The 21,159-nt window shown below is 32.1% G+C and overlaps 3 protein-coding genes across 3 annotated transcripts; 1 reads left to right on the top strand and 2 right to left on the bottom strand.

The window, feature by feature from the left end:
- Window positions 1–1,023: 1,023 nt before the first annotated feature.
- LOC8262864 lies at window positions 1,024–1,793 on the top strand. The gene has a single exon (XM_002523506.4). It carries the CDS (start codon window positions 1,159–1,161, stop codon window positions 1,618–1,620), a length of 462 nt encoding a protein of 153 aa, XP_002523552.1. The 5' UTR covers window positions 1,024–1,158; the 3' UTR covers window positions 1,621–1,793.
- Window positions 1,794–3,455: 1,662 nt separating this feature from the next.
- On the bottom strand, window positions 3,456–10,388 carry LOC8262863 (homeobox protein knotted-1-like 3). Its single transcript, XM_015721994.3, has 6 exons — window positions 9,750–10,388; window positions 6,808–6,928; window positions 4,740–4,933; window positions 4,191–4,322; window positions 3,963–4,096; window positions 3,456–3,869 (listed from the first exon to the last, which is right to left on the bottom strand). The coding sequence occupies exons 1-6, from the start codon at window positions 10,173–10,175 to the stop codon at window positions 3,866–3,868; spliced, it is 1,011 nt and encodes a 336-aa protein (XP_015577480.1). The 5' UTR covers window positions 10,176–10,388; the 3' UTR covers window positions 3,456–3,865.
- A 4,856-nt stretch (window positions 10,389–15,244) lies between these two features.
- LOC8262862 (peptidyl-prolyl cis-trans isomerase CYP28, chloroplastic) lies at window positions 15,245–18,431 on the bottom strand. Its single transcript, XM_002523504.4, has 2 exons — window positions 17,662–18,431; window positions 15,245–15,633 (listed from the first exon to the last, which is right to left on the bottom strand). The coding sequence occupies exons 1-2, from the start codon at window positions 18,338–18,340 to the stop codon at window positions 15,422–15,424; spliced, it is 891 nt and encodes a 296-aa protein (XP_002523550.2). The 5' UTR covers window positions 18,341–18,431; the 3' UTR covers window positions 15,245–15,421.
- Between the last annotated feature and the right edge of the window lie 2,728 nt (window positions 18,432–21,159).

Here is a 21,159-nt window from a genome sequence, read left to right as displayed (position 1 = left end):
CATCGACAAGAAACACGTTCTACTCAATAGTTATATTAAGTCACAAATTGATTTCATTGTCATCTGACGAATCTTTAAAAAAGTCTGATATTTTAAATGCTATTATCAAACTCGTTCTAACTCTTATGACAAAATACAAATAAATTTCCCTAAAAAAACAAAAGAACTCTCATAAAAGAAAATGAAACAAAATACCCATAATATTTAATCAACAAAATTAGCAAATAATTAAAAAAAATAAATATAAGTATCTTTATATGGACTTTTAACCAAATAAATTTATATTAATTGTTGGAAGGCCTTGATTTATTTTTTAATGTTAAAACTTTAGATTTTGTTTCATAGTTAATTCGTCATCTATTATCCATATGCACTATTAAAGAAACATAAGAGATTTTACAATTAAAATTTATAAACTTTGGCTAATTCTTATTATTTATCCTTTGCTAAATACATATTTAGCACTTCAACAGTATAATTTTCGATTTTATTTAACAAATATCTGTGTTTTGTTTAATATTTAAATATTTTTAATTTTTAATTTAATTAATATTTATCTAAACTTTACTTTTTAATAATAATTAAACACTTTCGTATAATATATATAGACATATTGAATCAAAAAATATATAAAAAAATTAAAATATCATAAAAAGATAAATTAAAGTATCAAAAATTAAAAAATTAAACTCAATAATAAAAATTCAAAATCTAAGGGAACAATGTTCATTTGGCCTTTTATCCTTTCGCCGGCAAAACCTGTGCCTGATGACTGGTCAATCCTGCTTGCTGCCTTTCATTTTTCCTTTCTAGACTATAACTCTCTTTCCATAATTTCACAGCTTGGTTCCCAAGTTGTTTTTAACAGCCCAATCACGCACAGCCAAGTCAGCATTGGAATGGTTTATACAATGTCAAACTTTTCATTACTCCAATAAGTGGTCCAATCTAATTGGACTTTCAATTTAGCAGTGTCATCATCTAGATGACTATTTCTCCATATGCAAATTGAAGCAATTCTTCAATTCTTTGGCACTTCCTCTCTTCTTCTCTTCAACTTCCCTTCTAATGCTTTATCCTTATTAAGCCCCTTTCTTCCTTTCTCCAATTTCACTTCATCTCTACTCTCTGTTCTCTTTCTCTCTCTCTCTTTCTATAATGGCTAGAACCCAACAAAAAGAAACCTTCGTAGGCACCCCTTACTCGCCAATAATGGAGCACGAACAAGAAGGCCTTGATCATCTTGATGACTACTCAACCAGTGGGTGCAACTGCTTTCATTTCTTCTCCTTCAGATGGGAACAAAACCATGGGAATGAACACGGACATTTATTGGGAGAGCAAAGAGAAACATGGGTGGTAAAGAAACTGAAGAAAGTGAAGGAGGTTTCAGAAGTAGTTGCAGGGCCGAGATGGAAGACTTTCATCAGAAAGATTAGTGCATATATCAAGAAAATGAAGAGACATAAGAATAACAATAATCAGTTCCAATATGACCCAGAAAGCTATGCTCTCAACTTTGACGGTGACAGGGAAGAAGATGATTTGCTTGTTCCTATTTTCTCTTCAAGGTTTTCTGTTCCTCCTTCTGCTGATCAACAACGTCAAAATGGGTTGTGAGTGATTGTTCATGTTTCTAGATTTACAGTTGTTGTTAATCCTTCATTTCTTCATTAAATCAGTATGTAAACGGAATTGGCGATCACCATTAGCTTTTTCTTTTTCTTTTTCTTGCCTTGTTATAGGTTGGTCTTTTGGTTTAAATGAATCATACATTATGAAAATTGCTTAAATTTCATTATTCTTTAAGCTAAAGAGTTTGGCCTTATACGATATGAAATGTGGATGCAATGTTATAAGAAGTTACAGGGTTGGTTCATCATGTTACTACAACAATGGTGGATGCAGTCATTTTCAAACTGTTGTCAAAGTCTAGACCAAGAAATTTGATTATTCAAATCAAAATACTAGTTGGATAAATCTTCAGGGACACTCAAGATTAGAATATTAGAAACGTTATTCAGAATGCATATTTAATTGTACAAGTTTCAGGAAGCTGTTATTAATATTTTGAGGAATAAATTAACAAAACAAAAACATATTAATTTATTATGGAGAGTTACTTGGAAGATTTTTTAGGGAATCAAATGTTAAATTGAATTAAAATATTCCAGAATAAAACAAATTAAAAATAAATTTCTAGTCATTGGTTGGTTTGATATTTAGGTTGAAAAACCTCAATTTCGTTTGATTCATGAAAAATATCTTTTTAGAAAATAATTTATTTTTCTATATTTGGCTGCAATTCTGAAAATCATTAAAGATAGGGAAAGAGTGAAGGAATTTTTTTTTTTTTTTTTTTTTGTAAAAGAGAAAATCATTTTTATTCTAAAGACGTAATAGAAAAGATTTCCTTTTAATCATTCTAAACACAGGAAAATTTAAAAATATTTTTCATGAAACAAATAGAATTATTCTATTTTTATGTATTTTCGGAATTATTTTCTGAAAAAAGTAGATAATGTTTTTAAAAGTGAATTTGAGAAAAGCAACCAGATAGTGTATTTGTCCTTAGAGATTAGAAGTTCAATAATTTGACAATCTTATTAAGATTTTTGTGAAACTTATGTCTTCATGATGGAGCTTAGAATTTTACATTCCGACATACTATCTTAGAGATTTCCGGAAAAGGCAGAGTCATGGAGACGCCAGCAAATGGACCCTAGTTATGCAACGAACTTGGAGGAAGAATTGTTTAATGCAAGCATGGAAATTTCAAGGAATATTGGGAAGTCACTTCTGTAAACCTTTTTTTGGCGAGACAATCGTGCAGCTGCTTCTTCCTCCTAAATCCAATTGATTTTTCTTGCAAAGGGCCAAAGTTTATATTAAGATGGAAAGAGGAAATGATAATTTATATCCAAACTTCTCTTCTTCTACATCTATTTCCTTTTCTACAAGTTGGGTGAAAGGATAAGGTTCGCCTGTAAAGTGTGTATTAAACCCATCAAATTGCCTAGCGTAGACAGGATCTTACGGGGGATTTCTAAATAATCCTGACGACCTCTTTTTTTTTTCGCTTTTTGAGGTTGACTAGGGATTTTGTGTTTTTTCTTTGACAGGCAGATAAACCTGGAGGTGCAGAAACTAATATCTGTCCTCCCTTTTCATGGTTCTGCAGGATCAAACACGCAGAGCCTGAAACTTTATGATGCCAATTATCTTGTCATCTTGTGGATAAGCAAAAAGTGAGCATAAGAATCACTCAGCTTAGAAGTATAGAGCAATGGCTCATTTGCTCAATAACAAGCTTATCTAACTAACACCTGTTAAACCACACATTCATATGAATAGATATAAGTTAAAATAAAGCTAGCATGACAAGCTCACACTATCTATCTATCTTAGACATACCCCCCTACACAATTCTGGTAAACAAAATTCTGATCAAACAGTTTAGAATGTAAAACAAATACTTGCATTATAAACCAATATTTTGCAGCTGTTCTCATCACAAATATAAGCATATACCAAATACTGCAAAACTATTACAGGCCTGTGGCAGAAAGAAGCTAGCTAAACTAAAACTGTTCCCCAATCTAATCTGCTAATATTTTAAAACTAGGGCATCATATGCCTCGGCATATCTTCAACTATATACCTGTCAACTAGAATCAAAAGGTGTACGAAGTTTAATTTATCTCTAGTAAATGAAGAGCAGCCACTCTTACTAGGATTTACTTTACTGTATGAGGATATATCCAAACAGAACTTCTAATCTATTCTTATCAATCAAGTCTTTCTCCTTGCAAATATCCCTTGAGTGCTCTGATGGTGAATTGCTTCAGATGAGGACAAACTGTTATCACCTGCATTTTTGTTTTTGTCAATTACAATTGGCAAAAAGGTCCTAAAAGGAACCAAATTTGAACAGATGAAACTTATGACATTAGTAAGCTTACTTCTTGCGCTTGCTCTTAATAGTAGATCCTGAAGGGCTGCTATGCCAATTCCTTTTCCTTTGGTTTATGAACCAGTTATTTATCTGCTTCAACTGCAAGCCTGTTTCCTGCACCAACCTTGCTTTGTCTTCCTCCTTAAACAAATAAAGGAAACCAAGAATTTGAGGAAGTACTGAAAGAAAAACACGGTTAAACCAGAATATGCTTGAGATATCACATCATACTTACAGTTGGATATGGCCACTTGGCATGCGATTGCCACCATGCTTTTAAGAGGGAGGTGGTATCTCCTGGCAATTTTCCAGCCCTTCTCTTACGGAGAATTTCTTCTCTTATGTCCACAATCTTCTCTTTGTAATCCTATGGAGGAAAAAGCTGCTCAGCTATACCATTTTTCCAAGAAAGATATATATGCAATCTTACAGGGAATTTCAGTTGGTTTATCTTTTATATGGCAGTTTGGTTGTCCCCAAATGATTCTAGGTGGTGGTAAATTATCATCCAAGGCAAGCAAATGCGAATCAAACTCTAGAAAGGAACAAAATCTTTTGGCAAAAAAGGTGGGCAGGCAGGCAACTTAATGGCTGATCAGAAGCATTATTTTGGGGGGGTCTCTTCCTTTTGGAATTCAGTATTTTGCTGATCTACCAGCAGGTGCTATTGACATCATGCTAAGGGATACTGCTGAGGTTGCTCTTCCTAGATTGATTTTAGCCTAGTGTTTGCGGCACCTTTGCCCCTGGTTTGAATAAACGAAAAAAATTAATGGATTTTTACCTGTTTCAGCTCATGCTTTAATTCTTTTCTCACATGCTCCATCAAGGACCTCTCAGTTTCAGTGGGCACAAGAGGACCAAACCCCATGCAATCTAGCCCCTCCAGACTTCCATCATACAAGTTGGCGTCACTATCTGCCTGATCATCATCATCGTCGGACATTGTTGCACCTGTGCCTTCACCCAAGGATGCACCTGTCATACACCATTTTTATATTCTAAGCTTAGCAACTCCAATCTGATTCTGACATGCAGTAAATGCACCTACACTGCTAAAGGGCGAAATGAAGACGAGCACAAGATCTTTAACTGAATCATTCAAGAAACTATAATCCTAGAAATTCAAAATGTCCATGAATAAGAACATATTGTTTAGATACAGATAAATTTGTTTAGCATGGCTCAAATTGGAAAAGACTGGAAATGTGGTAGGCCAATAAACAAATTGCAACCAATAATGAACTCAAATGCCACTGCATAGCTAGTAGCACTTAGGCATTACCTGCCTCCATCGAATTGATGCTCAGTAATTCTATGAAAGAAAAGCATTGTTTTAATGAAATGAGGGGAATGATGTGTCTGCTTTTATGAAAACCAACTAGTACACTAACTATAGACAAACTCCAGATCTAACCATTATATCTTAAAAATAAACTCAAATCTTCAGCAGATACAGGATTTTGTTTCAATTGTCAAGAAGGCCGGCGATAATGAATCATGTCAGGTTACGTTCAGAAATCCACAAAAACTTAACCGAGTCTCCCCCCAGCTATCAATGGAAAGCCATAAATGGGGTCAACAACTAAATTGCTTATGTAATTAAGCCATTAATTTAGGCTGTAAATATTCTTATAAATAGGGGAAAAGATTTAGCTTACCATACATAGCTTTCTAGGATCACTCATAATTTTATAAATAGGAGATGAGATTTAGCTTACCATACATAGCTTCCTAGGATCACTCTATGTAATTAGCATGTACAGCTGTAGTTTCCTTGTATAGATGGCAGTCTCGCCTATATAATGGAAGATCTTCTCAAGAAGAGAGGACAATTCGATCCATTTTGTTACCAGCCATATATAATATGTGCACGTGTGTGTTAGTATATATGTATGAGAAGTATTAACGGTTCAAAATGCGAGGTAGGCTGACCCCAATCCATGGATTAGTCATTATCCGTCTTTCTGAGCAGATGATGCACATCTAGCTACGATGATCGGCTACAGGCGTGATTCCATAGCTTATTGATCACCGAAAACAAAAATTAATGTTGAAATAAACGATTAAACTCAAAAGTACACATTATTAAAATCCATAACCATCAACCTTTTTTCTAATAGTAGCCCATATTTTATTCAGCACATAACCACAAGAAAACTAAAACTCAGATTACTTGACCTATTTATTAATCCTTCTTTGCAAAGTTACCCTTTTGATAAATCGTGTTCCTTTCATAACTAGCAAACAATTCAAGTCTTTTTAGTTCCCTCTTCCATCCGACTTTTCTCCCATTGATTTTTAGACTAACAACTTGCATTCTCCATCTATTTTTAGTATTTCACACAATTTTATTGTCCTGTCCTCATAACCCATATACAAACACCCAAAACTTGCTAATATCCTTTATTTTTTGAAGTGGGGACATTCAGACTTGCCCTATAACTTCTTCAGAATCATGTTTTGAACCCTCCAATATTGTCTCCACTCCTTCATTGCCACAAAAACTTGAATGTTAATGTTGAAAACAGCATATGAAGTATATTCAACTAAAAAGCCAAGTGAAATGTGCTATATTTTGGATAGGAATGCAAGCATCTTAGTAAAGGAAACGTTTATACAGGAAGGATCAAGAAAAATAATGACAGAGGCAAGAAAACTAAACGATATCTAAATACTCATGCAAACAGGCATTAAGTGTGATGAAAGCAAAATATGGTCAACCAGAAAGAAGCAGCATTATTCCCGAACATTCCTAGAACAAAGTTATATTCTTTGCCAATATCCAGCAAAGAAGACCTTCTTTTATCTCTAACTTTTGTTTTCAGAGGAGAAGGGTCAGAGAAGAACACCTGTCAAGCTTTGCAGAGATTGTTCGAGCTCCCAGCAAGCCATTACTGCCTCCATAGCATGAACTCGGACATGTTGTTGCAATTGGTCTTTAAAGGAACAGAGTAATAGAACATAATGTGTCTACAAAGAAGGAAAAAAACAAGGTGGAAGGGAATAATGAAAATTCAGTAGAAAAGACAAAAAAAAAAAAAAAGAACTGATAACATATAAGCATTTGAGTTAGAAGAAAGGGAAAAATGACATAATTGATTACATCAAACAAATATCTGTGTAATTGACTACATCATGAAAATACTGCTTTTTATGCAACTCGCAAATCATTGAATTTGAGGGAAACAAACAGTTTTACTACTATAGACATGCCATACTGCAAACCATGTCAAATACTGCATGATTAAAATGGCAGCTAAGATGTGAAAGTGATCAGTAAAAGTTCACCTTCATCACCATATGACCCCACCAACTTATCTTACGCTGAAATAAGGATTTCTTTCTAAGGAATTATCAAATATGAACATCTAACATGTGTACATGTGATATGTAATGGCACTAGTTATATCTCAAAAACTATTAACTATAGTGTTGTATGCATACTTGCAATGAAACAACATTAATCCAAATATATTGAATTTGAAAGACGTACATAGTGCCACTGTTAATTAGAGAATAGGATGGATTTTTTATGCTTTGCACATTTATTGTTACCAACAGTTATTGTCAAGTCATGATAAACGAAATCAACACTCATTCCACACATTTAGGAAAAGTCAAGCTAAAGGCTAACATGGAAATCGGCCACCCCCTTGTGAAGCAGGAAACCAGGTTAAACCACGTACCACATAAACAATTCAATGCTACCCAATATTAAAATGAATTTGGTTGTACAAAAATTTACCATGAAACTTAATTCTGAGAAAACACTATATTTTTTTCAAAAAATCCACTTAAGATGCAATCATAAGTCTTGTACATTCAAAACATGGGAGGAAATGAAAAAAAAAAAAAGAAACAATTAAAAGAATGCATCAAGTAATCCACTTAACAGATTTTTGCTCTCTCTAGCTCCTCTTTTTTCTTCTTTTCTTTTTCTCCAGGAAAAAGAAAAATTATTTGGAAAGATAAGTGGCATCCCTTGTCATATAGCACAAGTGTGATAGGTGGCCCTGGTGGAGTAAACTTGGCCCACATGAGAGTTTTTGTGAAAGCAAGCATTGAGAAAAGATTGACAAATGTTTCTTAATCAATCAATTATGGTATGAAGTGGAAGGTCCCTTTCAATGGGAACTCATAAAAACAATTCTAAACCGTTAATTCTTTTGAATGCATTAGCTATAAATATGATGCTCGCCTGGCATTGGTAAATGTTGAAGTATCAAATCAACTTATACTTTAGGAACAGCCTTCAGAAGAAACATCATGGCAAAGCTTCATTAAAGATAATATTTTAGGAGATATACATTCTATTCTCAATTTACTTGAGATATACTCATTCTATTATTCTGTTCTCAAATTAATCAAGATACTCTCGTTCTTTCTATCATTTATCATTACAGAAACCACTACAATAATGATTTGTCGTAAAAAGAAGTGAGGAGGAATCAATGCCGAAGAATCCCAAAATCTATCTAGGAAGTAATCCAGGGAACTGCATTTTCTCAGATAAAATTACCTTTTAGTCATTTAAAGTTGGTTTTGCAAGATGGTTTGGCAAAAGAAACTTTATTGCATATATGTCTATTCACCATGAGAGCATCAACTCGTATTCTAAAGCATCAACTTGTATTCTAAGTAATTCTTTTTTAAGAAGAAAAAGGGCAGAAGATAATTATGCAAGTTCTGAAAGGATATAAATAACACTCATTCTCCTACAAACCATGCCATTAAACTCCTTTTAGGGCTCCAAGGAATGCCAAGTTTGTGTGAGTAGTGCATTTAGTGCTTTTAAGTTTTGATTATTGAAAAATATGATTAGTTTTACATTACTCAGCGGAATAATTCACTTTTCAGATTATCCAACTCTGCAGATTTAAAATACAAAAGGCAAGATGCGAAGCACCATATGTGTAAGCAAGGAAATCAATCCAAGTTGTTTGGAGGTCTATAAGACTAAGCAAGTCAGAAGAAATTTAAGATTTTTCTTTTAACTCCAGAACACATTCAACAACATATTCAGGACTAATTCATGTAGCAAGTGGAGTAAAAACTGGCAACATCAGATTCTCTAAAGCACCTCAAAAGTTCAATTATATGTGGGAAATAGAACAGCACAATTGATTCCTTTAATAATGCCACAACTAGGACATTCTGATTCACATCACAAGTACCATTACAACAAACTAAAGAACCTATAGGCTTTTTATCAACTATCATATCGCATACAATCAAAAGAACCTTCTTCTTAACCCACTTTCCAAAACGGACAAATCTGTGAACAAGGAAATGGCAAGAGCAGAGGAAGGTCTAACTTTCATTTCAAACTTGGAATTTAATAAAGTACATCAATAAACAAAAAGTTTTCTCGCAAGAATGACACTAAAAGCCAAAGAAATCACGCCATAGTCATAATAATACTACTACTCTACAAGAAAAATTGCATTTCATTTCTCAGTTCCTAAGACAACAAACAAAAATCGATTTCTTAATCATTCAAATTGAAAAAACCAAACTTAAGAAAATCATTTTTCTAAAATAATTTTTTCTTTTAAGAAACGGAAAATAAAAAACTCATAAAGAGCCCATGAAAAATCACACCATCATAACATTAGCACAAAATCGAAACATATATTCAATAAAACTTGTAATTAAGAAAAAAACACAACAAAGGAAACCAGAATTAAACAAAAAAGACAGCGCACAGAAACCACAAAAGGATACCAAACAGACAAAACAGAAGAACGCAAAAAAGGAAAAAAGAAAAACAGACACTAATGGAGTCACTAACCATGAACTGATCAAGCTCTTTCTCATCAATAACTTGACCATTACCAAGAACAGAATACTTAGCCACAACTTCTTGAGATTGAGCTAACTGTGTATCAATCCTGGCCAACTGGTCAACTGGTGTCGCTATTCTTAAACAGGCCACATGCGCCGCCAATAACTGTTCATATAACGGATGTCCCAATATCTCCGCTTTACTTTTAGCTCTCTCCCAGTTATTATTATCCTCACTACCATCAAAAAACTCTTCTTGGCCACCATTATTGTCGTTTTTGTGACTTCGGTTCCGACCCAAGACATCGTCGTTTCTCATGAGTACTGCTTTGCTAAGCCACGTAGGACCGGCAGAAGCGGAGGAGGAAGCGGAGGCTGAGAGTGGTGTTTGAAAAGATATTTCTTGTTGTGTAATATGATCTTGAAAAGCCATTTCTTTTGCATACAAGCAAGAAACTTTCTTTTTTATCCTTTTTAACACAGCATTCAGAAAACTAATAACGACCCAGTTGAACAAATTGTAGCTTTTGTATTGGCGCAGGTGTTAGTTTGGTTTCTTATGGAGGTTTTGCAGAGAAATTTGTGTCTTCTGTTTAGGTGTTGACAAAGAAAGGAAGAAGAAAAATGGAGAAAGAGAGAGAGAGAGAGAGAGAATGGAAAAAGAAAACAACAGACTTTTGGTGGGTAATTGAAGCGTGTGATTTGAGGACACGTGTTTGTTTAGGGATGTTAATTACTTTTGTTAATTGATGATTTGTCTGATGCTTAAACATTTAATTAAAACTGCTTAGTCTCCGTGTACAGCACAATCAATAGCTGAGTTACTTTTGTTACTATATTTTTTGAAAAAAGGATTAATATATATATATATATATATATATATATATATATATATATTTAGCTAATAATAAGTCTAACACATATAATCAAACTTAATAAATGGCATAATTTTTCCTAATATGATTTTAATATTTAATGATTTTTTATTTTCTTAATATCTTATATGTATTTTTTAAAAATATAATATAATTAATTATTTTGTATAATTAAATTTTTTTATAGGATAAAATCATTATTTTAAATAACTTATTAGTTTAAATACTACTTACATTTATATAAGTTAGTATTAAAAAATACAGTTTATCACTATATTTATTTGTTAAAATTTCCATGTCTGTCGAAATCTTTAGCAAGTTTTCAAAAATTGTTATGGCTCAATTTTTATATTTTTACTAATCATCCATTGGAATGTTGCTATTATTTTAATTATAGATAATTTTTAATTTAAAAAAATTAAAAATAAAATATTTTTTTATTTAAAAATAAAATATAAAATTTAACTAATAACAAAAATATATACAATAAAAATATTGTAATATTTTAAAATCATATGCTTTTTTAATTCTAGAAATTAGAATTCGACGTCTTTATTCAAAAAATTCACTAAAAGCTGATTTTTAATAATAATAAACACATAATAAAACTTAATATACAGCAGAGATGACAATATCAAGATGAAGCCTAATACTTGTAGGATTCTTTTCACAGAATTTTTAGTTTTCTTAAATAGTAATTAGTTAATATTTTTTCTACAATTAATATACTATCTTTAAGATAATCATTATTATTTCGAAAATTAACTTATTAGTTTGATTTATTAATATATTTATATAAATTATTATTATCTATTAAAAGACTAAATATTTAAATATGTAGATAATTTGTATAGGTGGAAAACACATCAAGACTTAGGTAATCTTTTTCAGTTGTCTTTATTTACTTTACTTAACAATTAACTTAGTGTTTAGGTTCCAAATGAATAAGGTTACCCAGTGGAGCAACCACATTAATATATCAATTTGGTTTCAGATAGTTTCCTATCTATAATATAAAAATCTTAAGACATTTATTAAATATTCACCAAGTTGTATATAAATAAATCAAGATTTTTGTTGTTATTAATAAGCCAATAGTAATGCAAAAGGATCAACTTTTTTTTTTTTTTTTTTGTTTTAGTAGCTATCTGTAAAATCTTACACCTTAAATAATATAACTATAGAGCCTTCTAATTAAAATAATTAAAACAGTTAAGAGGCTTAAAAATTTATCTATTTTGTTGGGTTTTATATAGTACCCAAAAGTCCTATGTTTTTTAAAATATTAAGATAATTTTTTTATAGATATTGAATTGGGTTGGAGACTAATTAATAAAAAAGAAAAAATCAAGTTTTTATCCACTCAAACATATATATATATTATAATAATAATAATAATAATTTTTTTATATGTAGATTTGCAATATATGCTTTAAATTATCAAAACATTATTAAAATAAATATAAGTAGATTTAATACACAACATCTAATTATGAAAACATTAATTATACTAAGAACATAAATATGTTAATAGTACACAATACTTTACACTAATTTCATATAGCACCATCACATTGAGTCTCTTAATTCTATTCCACTTGATTTTGTTTTTGTTTTTCTCTTTTATTTATATATATAATAATAATAATAATAATTGTATTTTGGAATCTAAATTTTTTTAAAAGAAAATATAATAACTATATTTTTTCAAAAGAGACTCCAAAAACTAGAATTAGTAAAGAAAGAAAAAAAAAATTCAAATTTATTTATTTTCCAACACCTAGACTAAAATCATGCTGTTTTTTGTTATTATTATTACATAAAAGCATTGTTTCAATAATTGAAAAAGGAAAATTTTGCTTAATTTTGAAAACAAGCAAAGAAAAAGACACAGTTTTGAAGGCAAAAACAATAGTACCTAATAAATGACAATTTTTGCTTAACATCATCATTACTTTGATTTTAGTTCCGAAAAGAAAGGGAAAAAGAAAAAAAGAAAACGTTATAAATTTATAGTAGATCAGTGCACCACCACACGAAAACCACAGCGGCGAAACTCGGCCACTTCCACCACCACTACTTACGGCGTTGGCAGGTCATGCCTTCCTGTAAGTCACGGCGGACGCTCCCCCGCCGCTCACTCACTTCCTGCCCCTTTCTCTTAGCCACTTGCATGCAGTTCAGGCAGCAACATACATCATTTGTTTTACGAGGTACACGTGTCGATCCCACCTTTCATGGACCACTTGTCGGGACAGCATCGGAGGACTCATATCCCGACACGTGTACCCGCAGTGGGGACCAGGGGGACCCACGTCAGCATTTGACTCTCTTTCGTTGGTCTAATTTTTTCTAAATCTTATTTTCTGGGTGTCGTGAACAGAGAGTGTGGTCCCTTTTTGATAAGGTGATGTGGGCCCTATCATCTTACTCTGTCTGGAGGCTGACGAACAAATGGTCCATTGGGATTTTTTTTCAATATTTTACTATTATTATTGTTTTATTATTTTTGGTTTAGGAAAAATTGGAGAGAAAGAAACAGCTTGAATTGATGCCTCATTTAGTGCTAAAGTGGTCCATGGAGATTGGAGGGTGAGAGTTTCAAATTGGTTTTTCCATTTCCCCTCCTCTCTTATGCTATGATTTTCAATACAAAATATCCTTTATTTCTTTTGGAATATTATATTAGAGATATTAAATATTGATGGAATAGCACCTACTAATTTAGATTTTTAATGAGATAATTTTTTATTATAATATGAAAACTTATATGATTGAAAGATTTAAAATTCATTTATATCCCATTTCTATTATCGTGAACTAAATATTTTATGTTAATGAATCTTCAAATTTGATATGTCTTAGAGATATGAATTATTCTTGAGGTTTGAAATAGTTATTTAATGTGTTATTCGACTTCAAATTATAACTTTTGACTATTTTATGTGCTTAATTAAGAATTTTGATTTCATTGTATATTTTCACGAGATTTCAGATGGTATTGTTTGATAATTTACTTAAAAAATTGATGGAATTGATTGAATTTTTTTTGTTTTTTTTTTGGATAAAATAAAAAGAATTAAAGAGAATATTCGGCTTTATATTTAATATTTATTTCACGATTAAGTAAATATGATATTTATAAAAAATAAAAAATTATAAATGTGATGGTAATTGATAATTAAGTTAATTAATTTAATTAACATTTAATATTTTTAATAAGCGGATCAAATATAAACATAAACTTAAATTGTTGACTAGGAGCGATTTTGAATTTAACCAATAATATTTGCAGTTTAATCGACACTTTAGCTAGGTCTACCCGCATGCTAAATTAATAACTCGTTAGTGTTATAATATAATATATTGTTTAACAATTTCAAAGACCCATCTAATTTATAAATTAATAATTTATCGATACATTAATATATTGCTTCTCTTTTACTTTTTCTCAAAATTTATAAAAATTTAAAATCATTGTTGCTGATGTGGTGTATTATGATCTTTGGTTATTTAAATAGACTATTTTGCTTGGTTTAGTATGTATAAAATGAAAACAAATATAAGTTTTTAAATAATGTATAATATATTTGAAAATAATAAATATATGGTCCTAACAAAAAAAAAAAGGTGTCTTATATAGATTTTGATTATTAATTTAATGATTAATTAAAATCTAGTTAAATTTCTAGTATTTTCTAGATATTACATTGTAGTTATTGATTAAAAAAGTATGTTATATACACCCTTTGTTTTAAAAACATAATTCAATTTACACATAAAATAAAAATGTAGATATTTTTAGTTAATCTCATTAATTTTTATCACAATTTCTCTAAAATACTCTTATTAGATTTTCTATAGAAACTGTAACTTTAAAGTATAAAGTATGAAAATTAAAAATTAATTACATATAATTATATTTATGTTAATAAATAAATAATATATTTAACAATTATTTACTAAAATGAAAAATAATTTGAGACGTAAAGAAAGGAAAAAAGACTATTATTTTTTTAATGGAAGAATATTTTTTAATAATATATTTAATGATAAGATTAATATGGTAGCAATTTCTTGCGGTTCATAATGAATTTGCACAAATAAATGCAGCTCATATGGGACCAATCTAGACAAAAGGAGTTGGGTTTGAAGTGTTTAAGGTGATAATCAGATCTTCAGACTCAACTGTTCGGACCATACAATCTGAAAACTGAACTGCCCAAACTATAATGACTACTCCCAACAAAACTAGAGGCAAAGTGACGCCCAAATAAGAACAAATTACAAAATGTTAGAACTTTAAGCGTACCTCATTAGTTATGAATATTACTGATGTGACCAAAAGAGGCTCAACACAACTAATAAGTCAATATTATCGCTGCAACGAATAGCAAAGTAGGATATACAAGTGTTTTATACTTTAATATTGAATTGATTGATATATAATTAATTATTTAAAAAATAACTGTATTAATTATCTATCAATTTAGTATATAAATAAAGACATATATTTTAACCAGATAATTACAAAGTCATATAAGTATATCCAAAGCGCATCTATGCGCTACCCAACTTAGTTAGTGATTGTTATTCTTTAATAAGATAAACAGTTTAACTTTCATGATTAATCAAGAATTTAAATGTATTTTGTGGTATTTAAATTTCATGATTCTTTAATTACATATGGTACCAAAAAAATAAAAAAGAAAAAGGATCTCATTTCAATGAACATTTAATAAGTTAAAACGGGATAAATAAACATGGAAGTATCTTAAGGAACCTGAATTAATGAATAATGGAATTAAGGTAGGCTAGGAGGAGAAAGAGAAGGCTTTGTCACATTGAGCTCTCCACAGTCACTGATGAAAACAGTCTTAAGGGGCCTGTTCCAACTTGAACGAGCGTTTTGTGCTCTTTCATCTCCAAGAAATGATGCCAAATCATTGAATTGCCTGATTCTTTCTGATGGTTTGTATGTTGGGATGGAAGCTATGGCCGTCACAACATCCAGTCCTGCATTGGGATTCAAACAATAGTTCAGCAATACAATTTCATCATTGCACGAAGGCTTGCACATAATCTAACCGAAGTTTCTGTGAATCTTGTTAATAATAGCATAGAAACAAAAACCCACTTGCCAATTGTGTCAAAATTTGTGTTTCTGCAACTCAAATCAGCTACTACATACAAAACCCTTTTTGGGGTTTAGAAGATCAGTCGGGATATAGCTGCTCTTTCTAAATGGTTTACTTTTAGCCTTGAATCAAAATGCCTCATTATAATCACATGTAATGGATATACAAGTTACTAGTACTTGCTCTTGACTCTTGTCCCTTCTAATTAATATAACTTTGTAAGAGCACAATTGCAGGACAACTGAATATGAATTTAAAGTCCCTTTGGCCAGCTTGTTGTAGCTAAAAACCACTAGAATTATGTAAAATGGACTGTATTTAACATATTAACCCTATTAAAGCTCTTATTTTAATTCTAAACTCCGTAACTAACTCGTGACAATGTCTAACTCATACTAATAGATTGTAGCTCAATTGATATTGGAATCGTCTCACAGTTCAGAACTGTGAGGTCTCGAGTTTAAATTCTAGCATGAATTAATTAATAAAAAAGTGTTGGAAATCCCATAAATTACGGTCAACGCAAGATTCTAGGACCTATAAATTAGGTACTAGCTGTATAGATTAGTTTCTTATTCTGTTAGTAATTATTTCTGTATAGATGAAGAGGTTAGTTTACTATTTAGCTAATAAATATTTTGTATAGTTGCAGAGAATATCCTTTTTTAGTTCTTTTTTAATACATACATTTAGAGTTAATGTAGAGTAATACCGGATAGGACCTTTAAGGGTGGCAAAACATTCCCTTAAGAGTTTTAACACAGTTGTATATTCAAGATTAGAAATCTAGACCTTAATTAAGTTAGAAGAAACCCTTACCATCCCATTTATACGCTCTTGGCTCTTTTTAGTCCTTTCTATTTTGCCTATATAAGACTCTTTGTATTTGTATCATAGAAATCATCAAGACATAATACTTTTAATGCCTTTGACAGAAAATGCAGCTCACATTTCTCTTAAAGCAAATGATAATGGCTCAGTCTTAATGTGCCAATAACAGAAACACAAGTTAACTAACAAATGCCAGAACTCAACAATAAACGTTAATTCAATTCTATTTCTGTGATTGATTCAAGAGAATGCACGCTTAAAAAGTTGGTCATCGAGAGGATAAAGCCTAAATTTATCAAATGTAATCTACCTACAGCAAGTTCCCCATAATAATTGTGTGAAATGAATGAGACCATGAGAAAATGACCATAAAGAAAACAGAGCATGTTCTCTCATCAAAGACTGAAGATTGCATCTGTTAGTAAGAGTCATTATCATGATGCTTTCAAGAAAACACAAACTATAACTTGAGTTTATATTGGAAGAAGAAGATTAATTACTTTACTTTCAGCTTGGATCAAATAAGTCACTTCACTAGCTTATAAATCAAACACAGTGAGTTCGGCATTGGCATGAAACTGACTCCAGCCTATTTATAACACTTCAATTTTTGTACTATAAACAGATTTCAGTTATCTATACACACATCATATTAATTATCAATCACCAGCAAAAACTAGAGTAAGAAAAATGGAACTAAAAGTTAAAGGCTAGATGGTTCTATGAATCCCAAACTCTGAATGAATTTTGTATTTGTTCAATGCTATTCTAGAGCTTATAATCATTAACAATAATATCCAAAACAGGAATCATGACATGGGGCATGTTTCTATTTTCTATATTAAAATGGTATTATACTTCACTTGCTAAAATGGTTGAACTAGCTAGGACTCATTTGAAGCACTCTATTATTCCTTTTCCCCTCTCTCACATTTAGCAAAACTGCAATAATTTTATCATCAAATAATTAATGCCCACCTACATTGGCAATATAAAATACTTGTTTAATGGTATGATACTACCTCTAGATAATTATAAACATAAAATAATTAGACAGGAAAACTAATAAACTGACCTTCCAGAACAACACCAAACACAATGTTCTTACTATCCAACTGAGGAGAAGGACCAGGTCCAGTAGTAATCAAGAACTCAACATTCCTATAATTAGGATCAAGCTTAACGTCATCCTCATCATCATTCTCAGATAAACACAAAGAAACAATCCCTGGCCTTGAATGCGTAAGCTTAAACGCCTTAGAATCAACAGTCTCTGTATTCCTTACCAGCTCCAAAGGCACTCTAACCTCACCTTTATCCCTCCTTCCTTGACGTCCTGCAAGAAAAAACTGACCTGGGAAGATTTTATGAACAAGAGTGTTTTTATATGAAGAGGAAGTACACATAGTCTTGAAGTTAGAGACAGTGAGCGGGACTAGCCGGCCGTAGAGGCCGAGGATTACGCGGCCGAGAGGGGTGGATTCTGTACATAGGGAGGATACGGTGTCGGAGAGAGTACGGTCAGGGCGGAAGTAGTTAGGACAGAGGGAGAAGTCCATATAAACACGGTCTGTTATTGTGGTGTCAGGTTGTGGTACTGTTGGCGAGAGAGTGGTGAGGGAAGTGGAGAGGAGGAGGGAGCGGCGGGTGAGGGTAGGAGCGGTGGAGAGGAGTGGAGGAGGAGGGTGGTGGTAGTGGTAGTGGTGGGGAAGGAAGGGTGGCGGTGATGGTGGGGGGGTTAGAGGTGAGGCCATGGAGGTCGAAGTGAGTGGACATGGTTACTTTGGTTCGGGGAAAAGGAGGGAGAAGGGAGGATTGGTACTTGGTAGTTTGCGAGGGGAAGCACAATTAATGAAGTGGGGTCTACGAATGTAGAATAGATAAAATGAGACCTACACGTACAAAAGTCGTTCTCTAAGCTTTTCAAAGCCCAGCCCAATATTAAATAACCCAATCCACCACCTGATAGTTGTGAGGTCACATCCATAGATCAATTTAATTAAATATTAATATATTATTATATTTTATTAAATATTATATTTATAATGCTATATATCAATATTTAATTCAATTTGTGACGTACTACATGTTTTCTGTTTTGGTTTATTCAGTTAGTATTACTGCTATTAGTCTATAGACAATAGAGAAATAATAAGATTCTCTTCTGATTTAGTTAAAGTCTTGAATTATAACTTTAGGCAGTACTTTACTCCCTCTATGGATTTTGCCTGACATGCTCTAGACCCAACAGTCACTTATTTTTGTTTTGTGTTCTCTTGGCAATATCAAACATGAAACTGAAAAGTAAGCTGAAGATTGAAAGATCAAATGAACTTAAAGAGTAGAGGGGTTGTTTTACATTAAAACTACAATGTGGTTACATGCTCAGCAGAATCTGCCATGTCGAAGATTAAAGAATATGGTGCATATTTCATCAAGAAATGTTCGTACTTTATAATCTTGAGAATTGCAACAGGGAAAGAGATAAGAAATACACAAATTTGATACGAGTTGTTTTTTTTTTTTTTTCCTTTCTACTTCATCCATGTTGGTGCGATAAGGCCTTGTTCGGATTGCTTTTGCTAGATGATGAGTCACCAGGGACTGCTATAGACAAAGAACAATCTCTCCATGAATGCTTCTTGATGGGGAACGAAATATTCCTTCGTTGGAAACAAGCTGCAGGGCAAACGCCTTTTAGATTGTGTAGTGCGCAGTTACAGTTGCGATGATAGGGCCTGCGCTTGATCTCCATATCCTGCACTGATAAACATCCATCAAAGACACAGCACAGCATTAAGTCAGCTCCTATCATGGCCATTTTTTCTTTCTTAGTTGTAAATTTGTGTGCACAGGCAGGTATGTATATATATGTTCTGTCCGTGACTTTGAATGTCCTGAAACTATTAATGCATGGTTTTTATGTAGAATTGGAGAACTAGTTGATGGCTATGGGTATCTAGTGAGAAAACTGCTTTAGTGTCCCTCGTTGAACTCGACAAAACTTTGCTTTGGTTTTTGTTTGTTATGGTAGTTCATGCATGTAAGCCAAAAGTTTGTTCCGAGGTTTGTTTTAGTTATCAAGAGTTGAGATTCGCAAGTTTGTTTGAACATTGATTAGGTTTTTTTTTTTTTTTTTCTAATGCTCGCAGAGAGAGTACGTTACAGGATTTTGGTGAGAGGCTTGGCATGGTCTGCTCGGGTTTGATTTGGTATTTGATTTTTTGGGGTTTGCCAAAGATTGTCTCGTAAAAGACCTGTTATAGCAATATTATTCTGAATTTTGACTTTTTTAATGGCTTGTTATTCGTTATGATGCTCTCACTAACATCTCTTTTGCATCTATTGGTTTCATAATTTCAAATCAGGGCGAATATTACATTGTTTTGGTTTACAAATGGAGATAGAACTGGAAGAAACTTATCATCTCTCAGTGCCCATGTAGAATTAGTAATCTCATCACAACCTTCTGTCTATTTAAGCACCTCATTGCCTACCCCAAATGATGTCCGCCAACATCTCCATCTTTGGAACTTCATTGCTTCTATATTTATTTACTTGTTAACCTGGCAATTTATCTTATCTTGCACGTGCATCCCAACTTCTAATCTTACTAAATTCTTAGCATTGTGTTTCATGCAAGCCTTAGAATTCTCAGTTGTCACATGAAAGTGGTGTGACATTGGCAGATGACTGAGTTCGTAGGCTTCTTTGTATTTACTATGTAGTGACAGCTTTAATATTGCTTTGCCATAAAGGATTAAAGTTGCTTTCGTTTATTAGGGAATGCCCTTTTTTTGCTTATTTATCGAGATGGGTAGTTTTCATTCCTTCCATAATTCAATCCGGTCATATGATAGATCACGATGTCAACATTGCACAGATGAGTCGCGATGGGAGAGCTATGGCTTAATGGGTTGAAACAGACAACTTCATGACATTGTTAAAACGGTGTGACTACGTTGGTGTCCAGACTGTTTGTCAAAAAGAAATTAATAGTGCAGAGTGAAGCTAGAATTTATAACTAAAGGGATAAATTTAATTATTTTTTAAACTATGGTACTATAAACTCTTTTCTTGTTCCTTTTATCCCAACCCTTAAATCTCTTGGTGAAAATGAAATATTGTTGCCTATAATTTCTATGATTTCATATTGGTCAAATGAAGCATTGGAGAAGCCACCACCATAATAACAGTAGAGAGAACAGGAAAAAAAGGAAAGAACCTACAAGGGACAAAGAAAATGCCTTTGTAAAAAGACAAGACTTTTAACTTCGCTGTTCCTATTTTTTAATTGTATAACACACATCGAAGAGACAATGGTTAAGCTAAGCCAACTCCAAAGCTATACAATAAAAAATATGCACCAAATTCTGCAATGCAAAGTTTTATTTGCTGGCCATGGAATATGTAGTTTTATCACTCTCAAAGGCCATTAAAGTGAGCGGGAAATAACATTTATATTAAAAGCAGTATAATTTACATGATTGTGCTTGGTAATACTTCACCAGAGGACTAAAATAGAGAAACAAATAAACAAAATAGCTTCTCAGATCCTAACCTTTTTCTCCAG

This window comes from Ricinus communis, chromosome 3 (assembly GCF_019578655.1).
Source record: "Ricinus communis isolate WT05 ecotype wild-type chromosome 3, ASM1957865v1, whole genome shotgun sequence".
Lineage (NCBI taxonomy): Eukaryota > Viridiplantae > Streptophyta > Magnoliopsida > Malpighiales > Euphorbiaceae > Ricinus > Ricinus communis.
The sequence above is the reverse complement of the archived record's forward strand: the minus strand, read 5'-3'. Positions and strand labels throughout refer to the sequence as shown.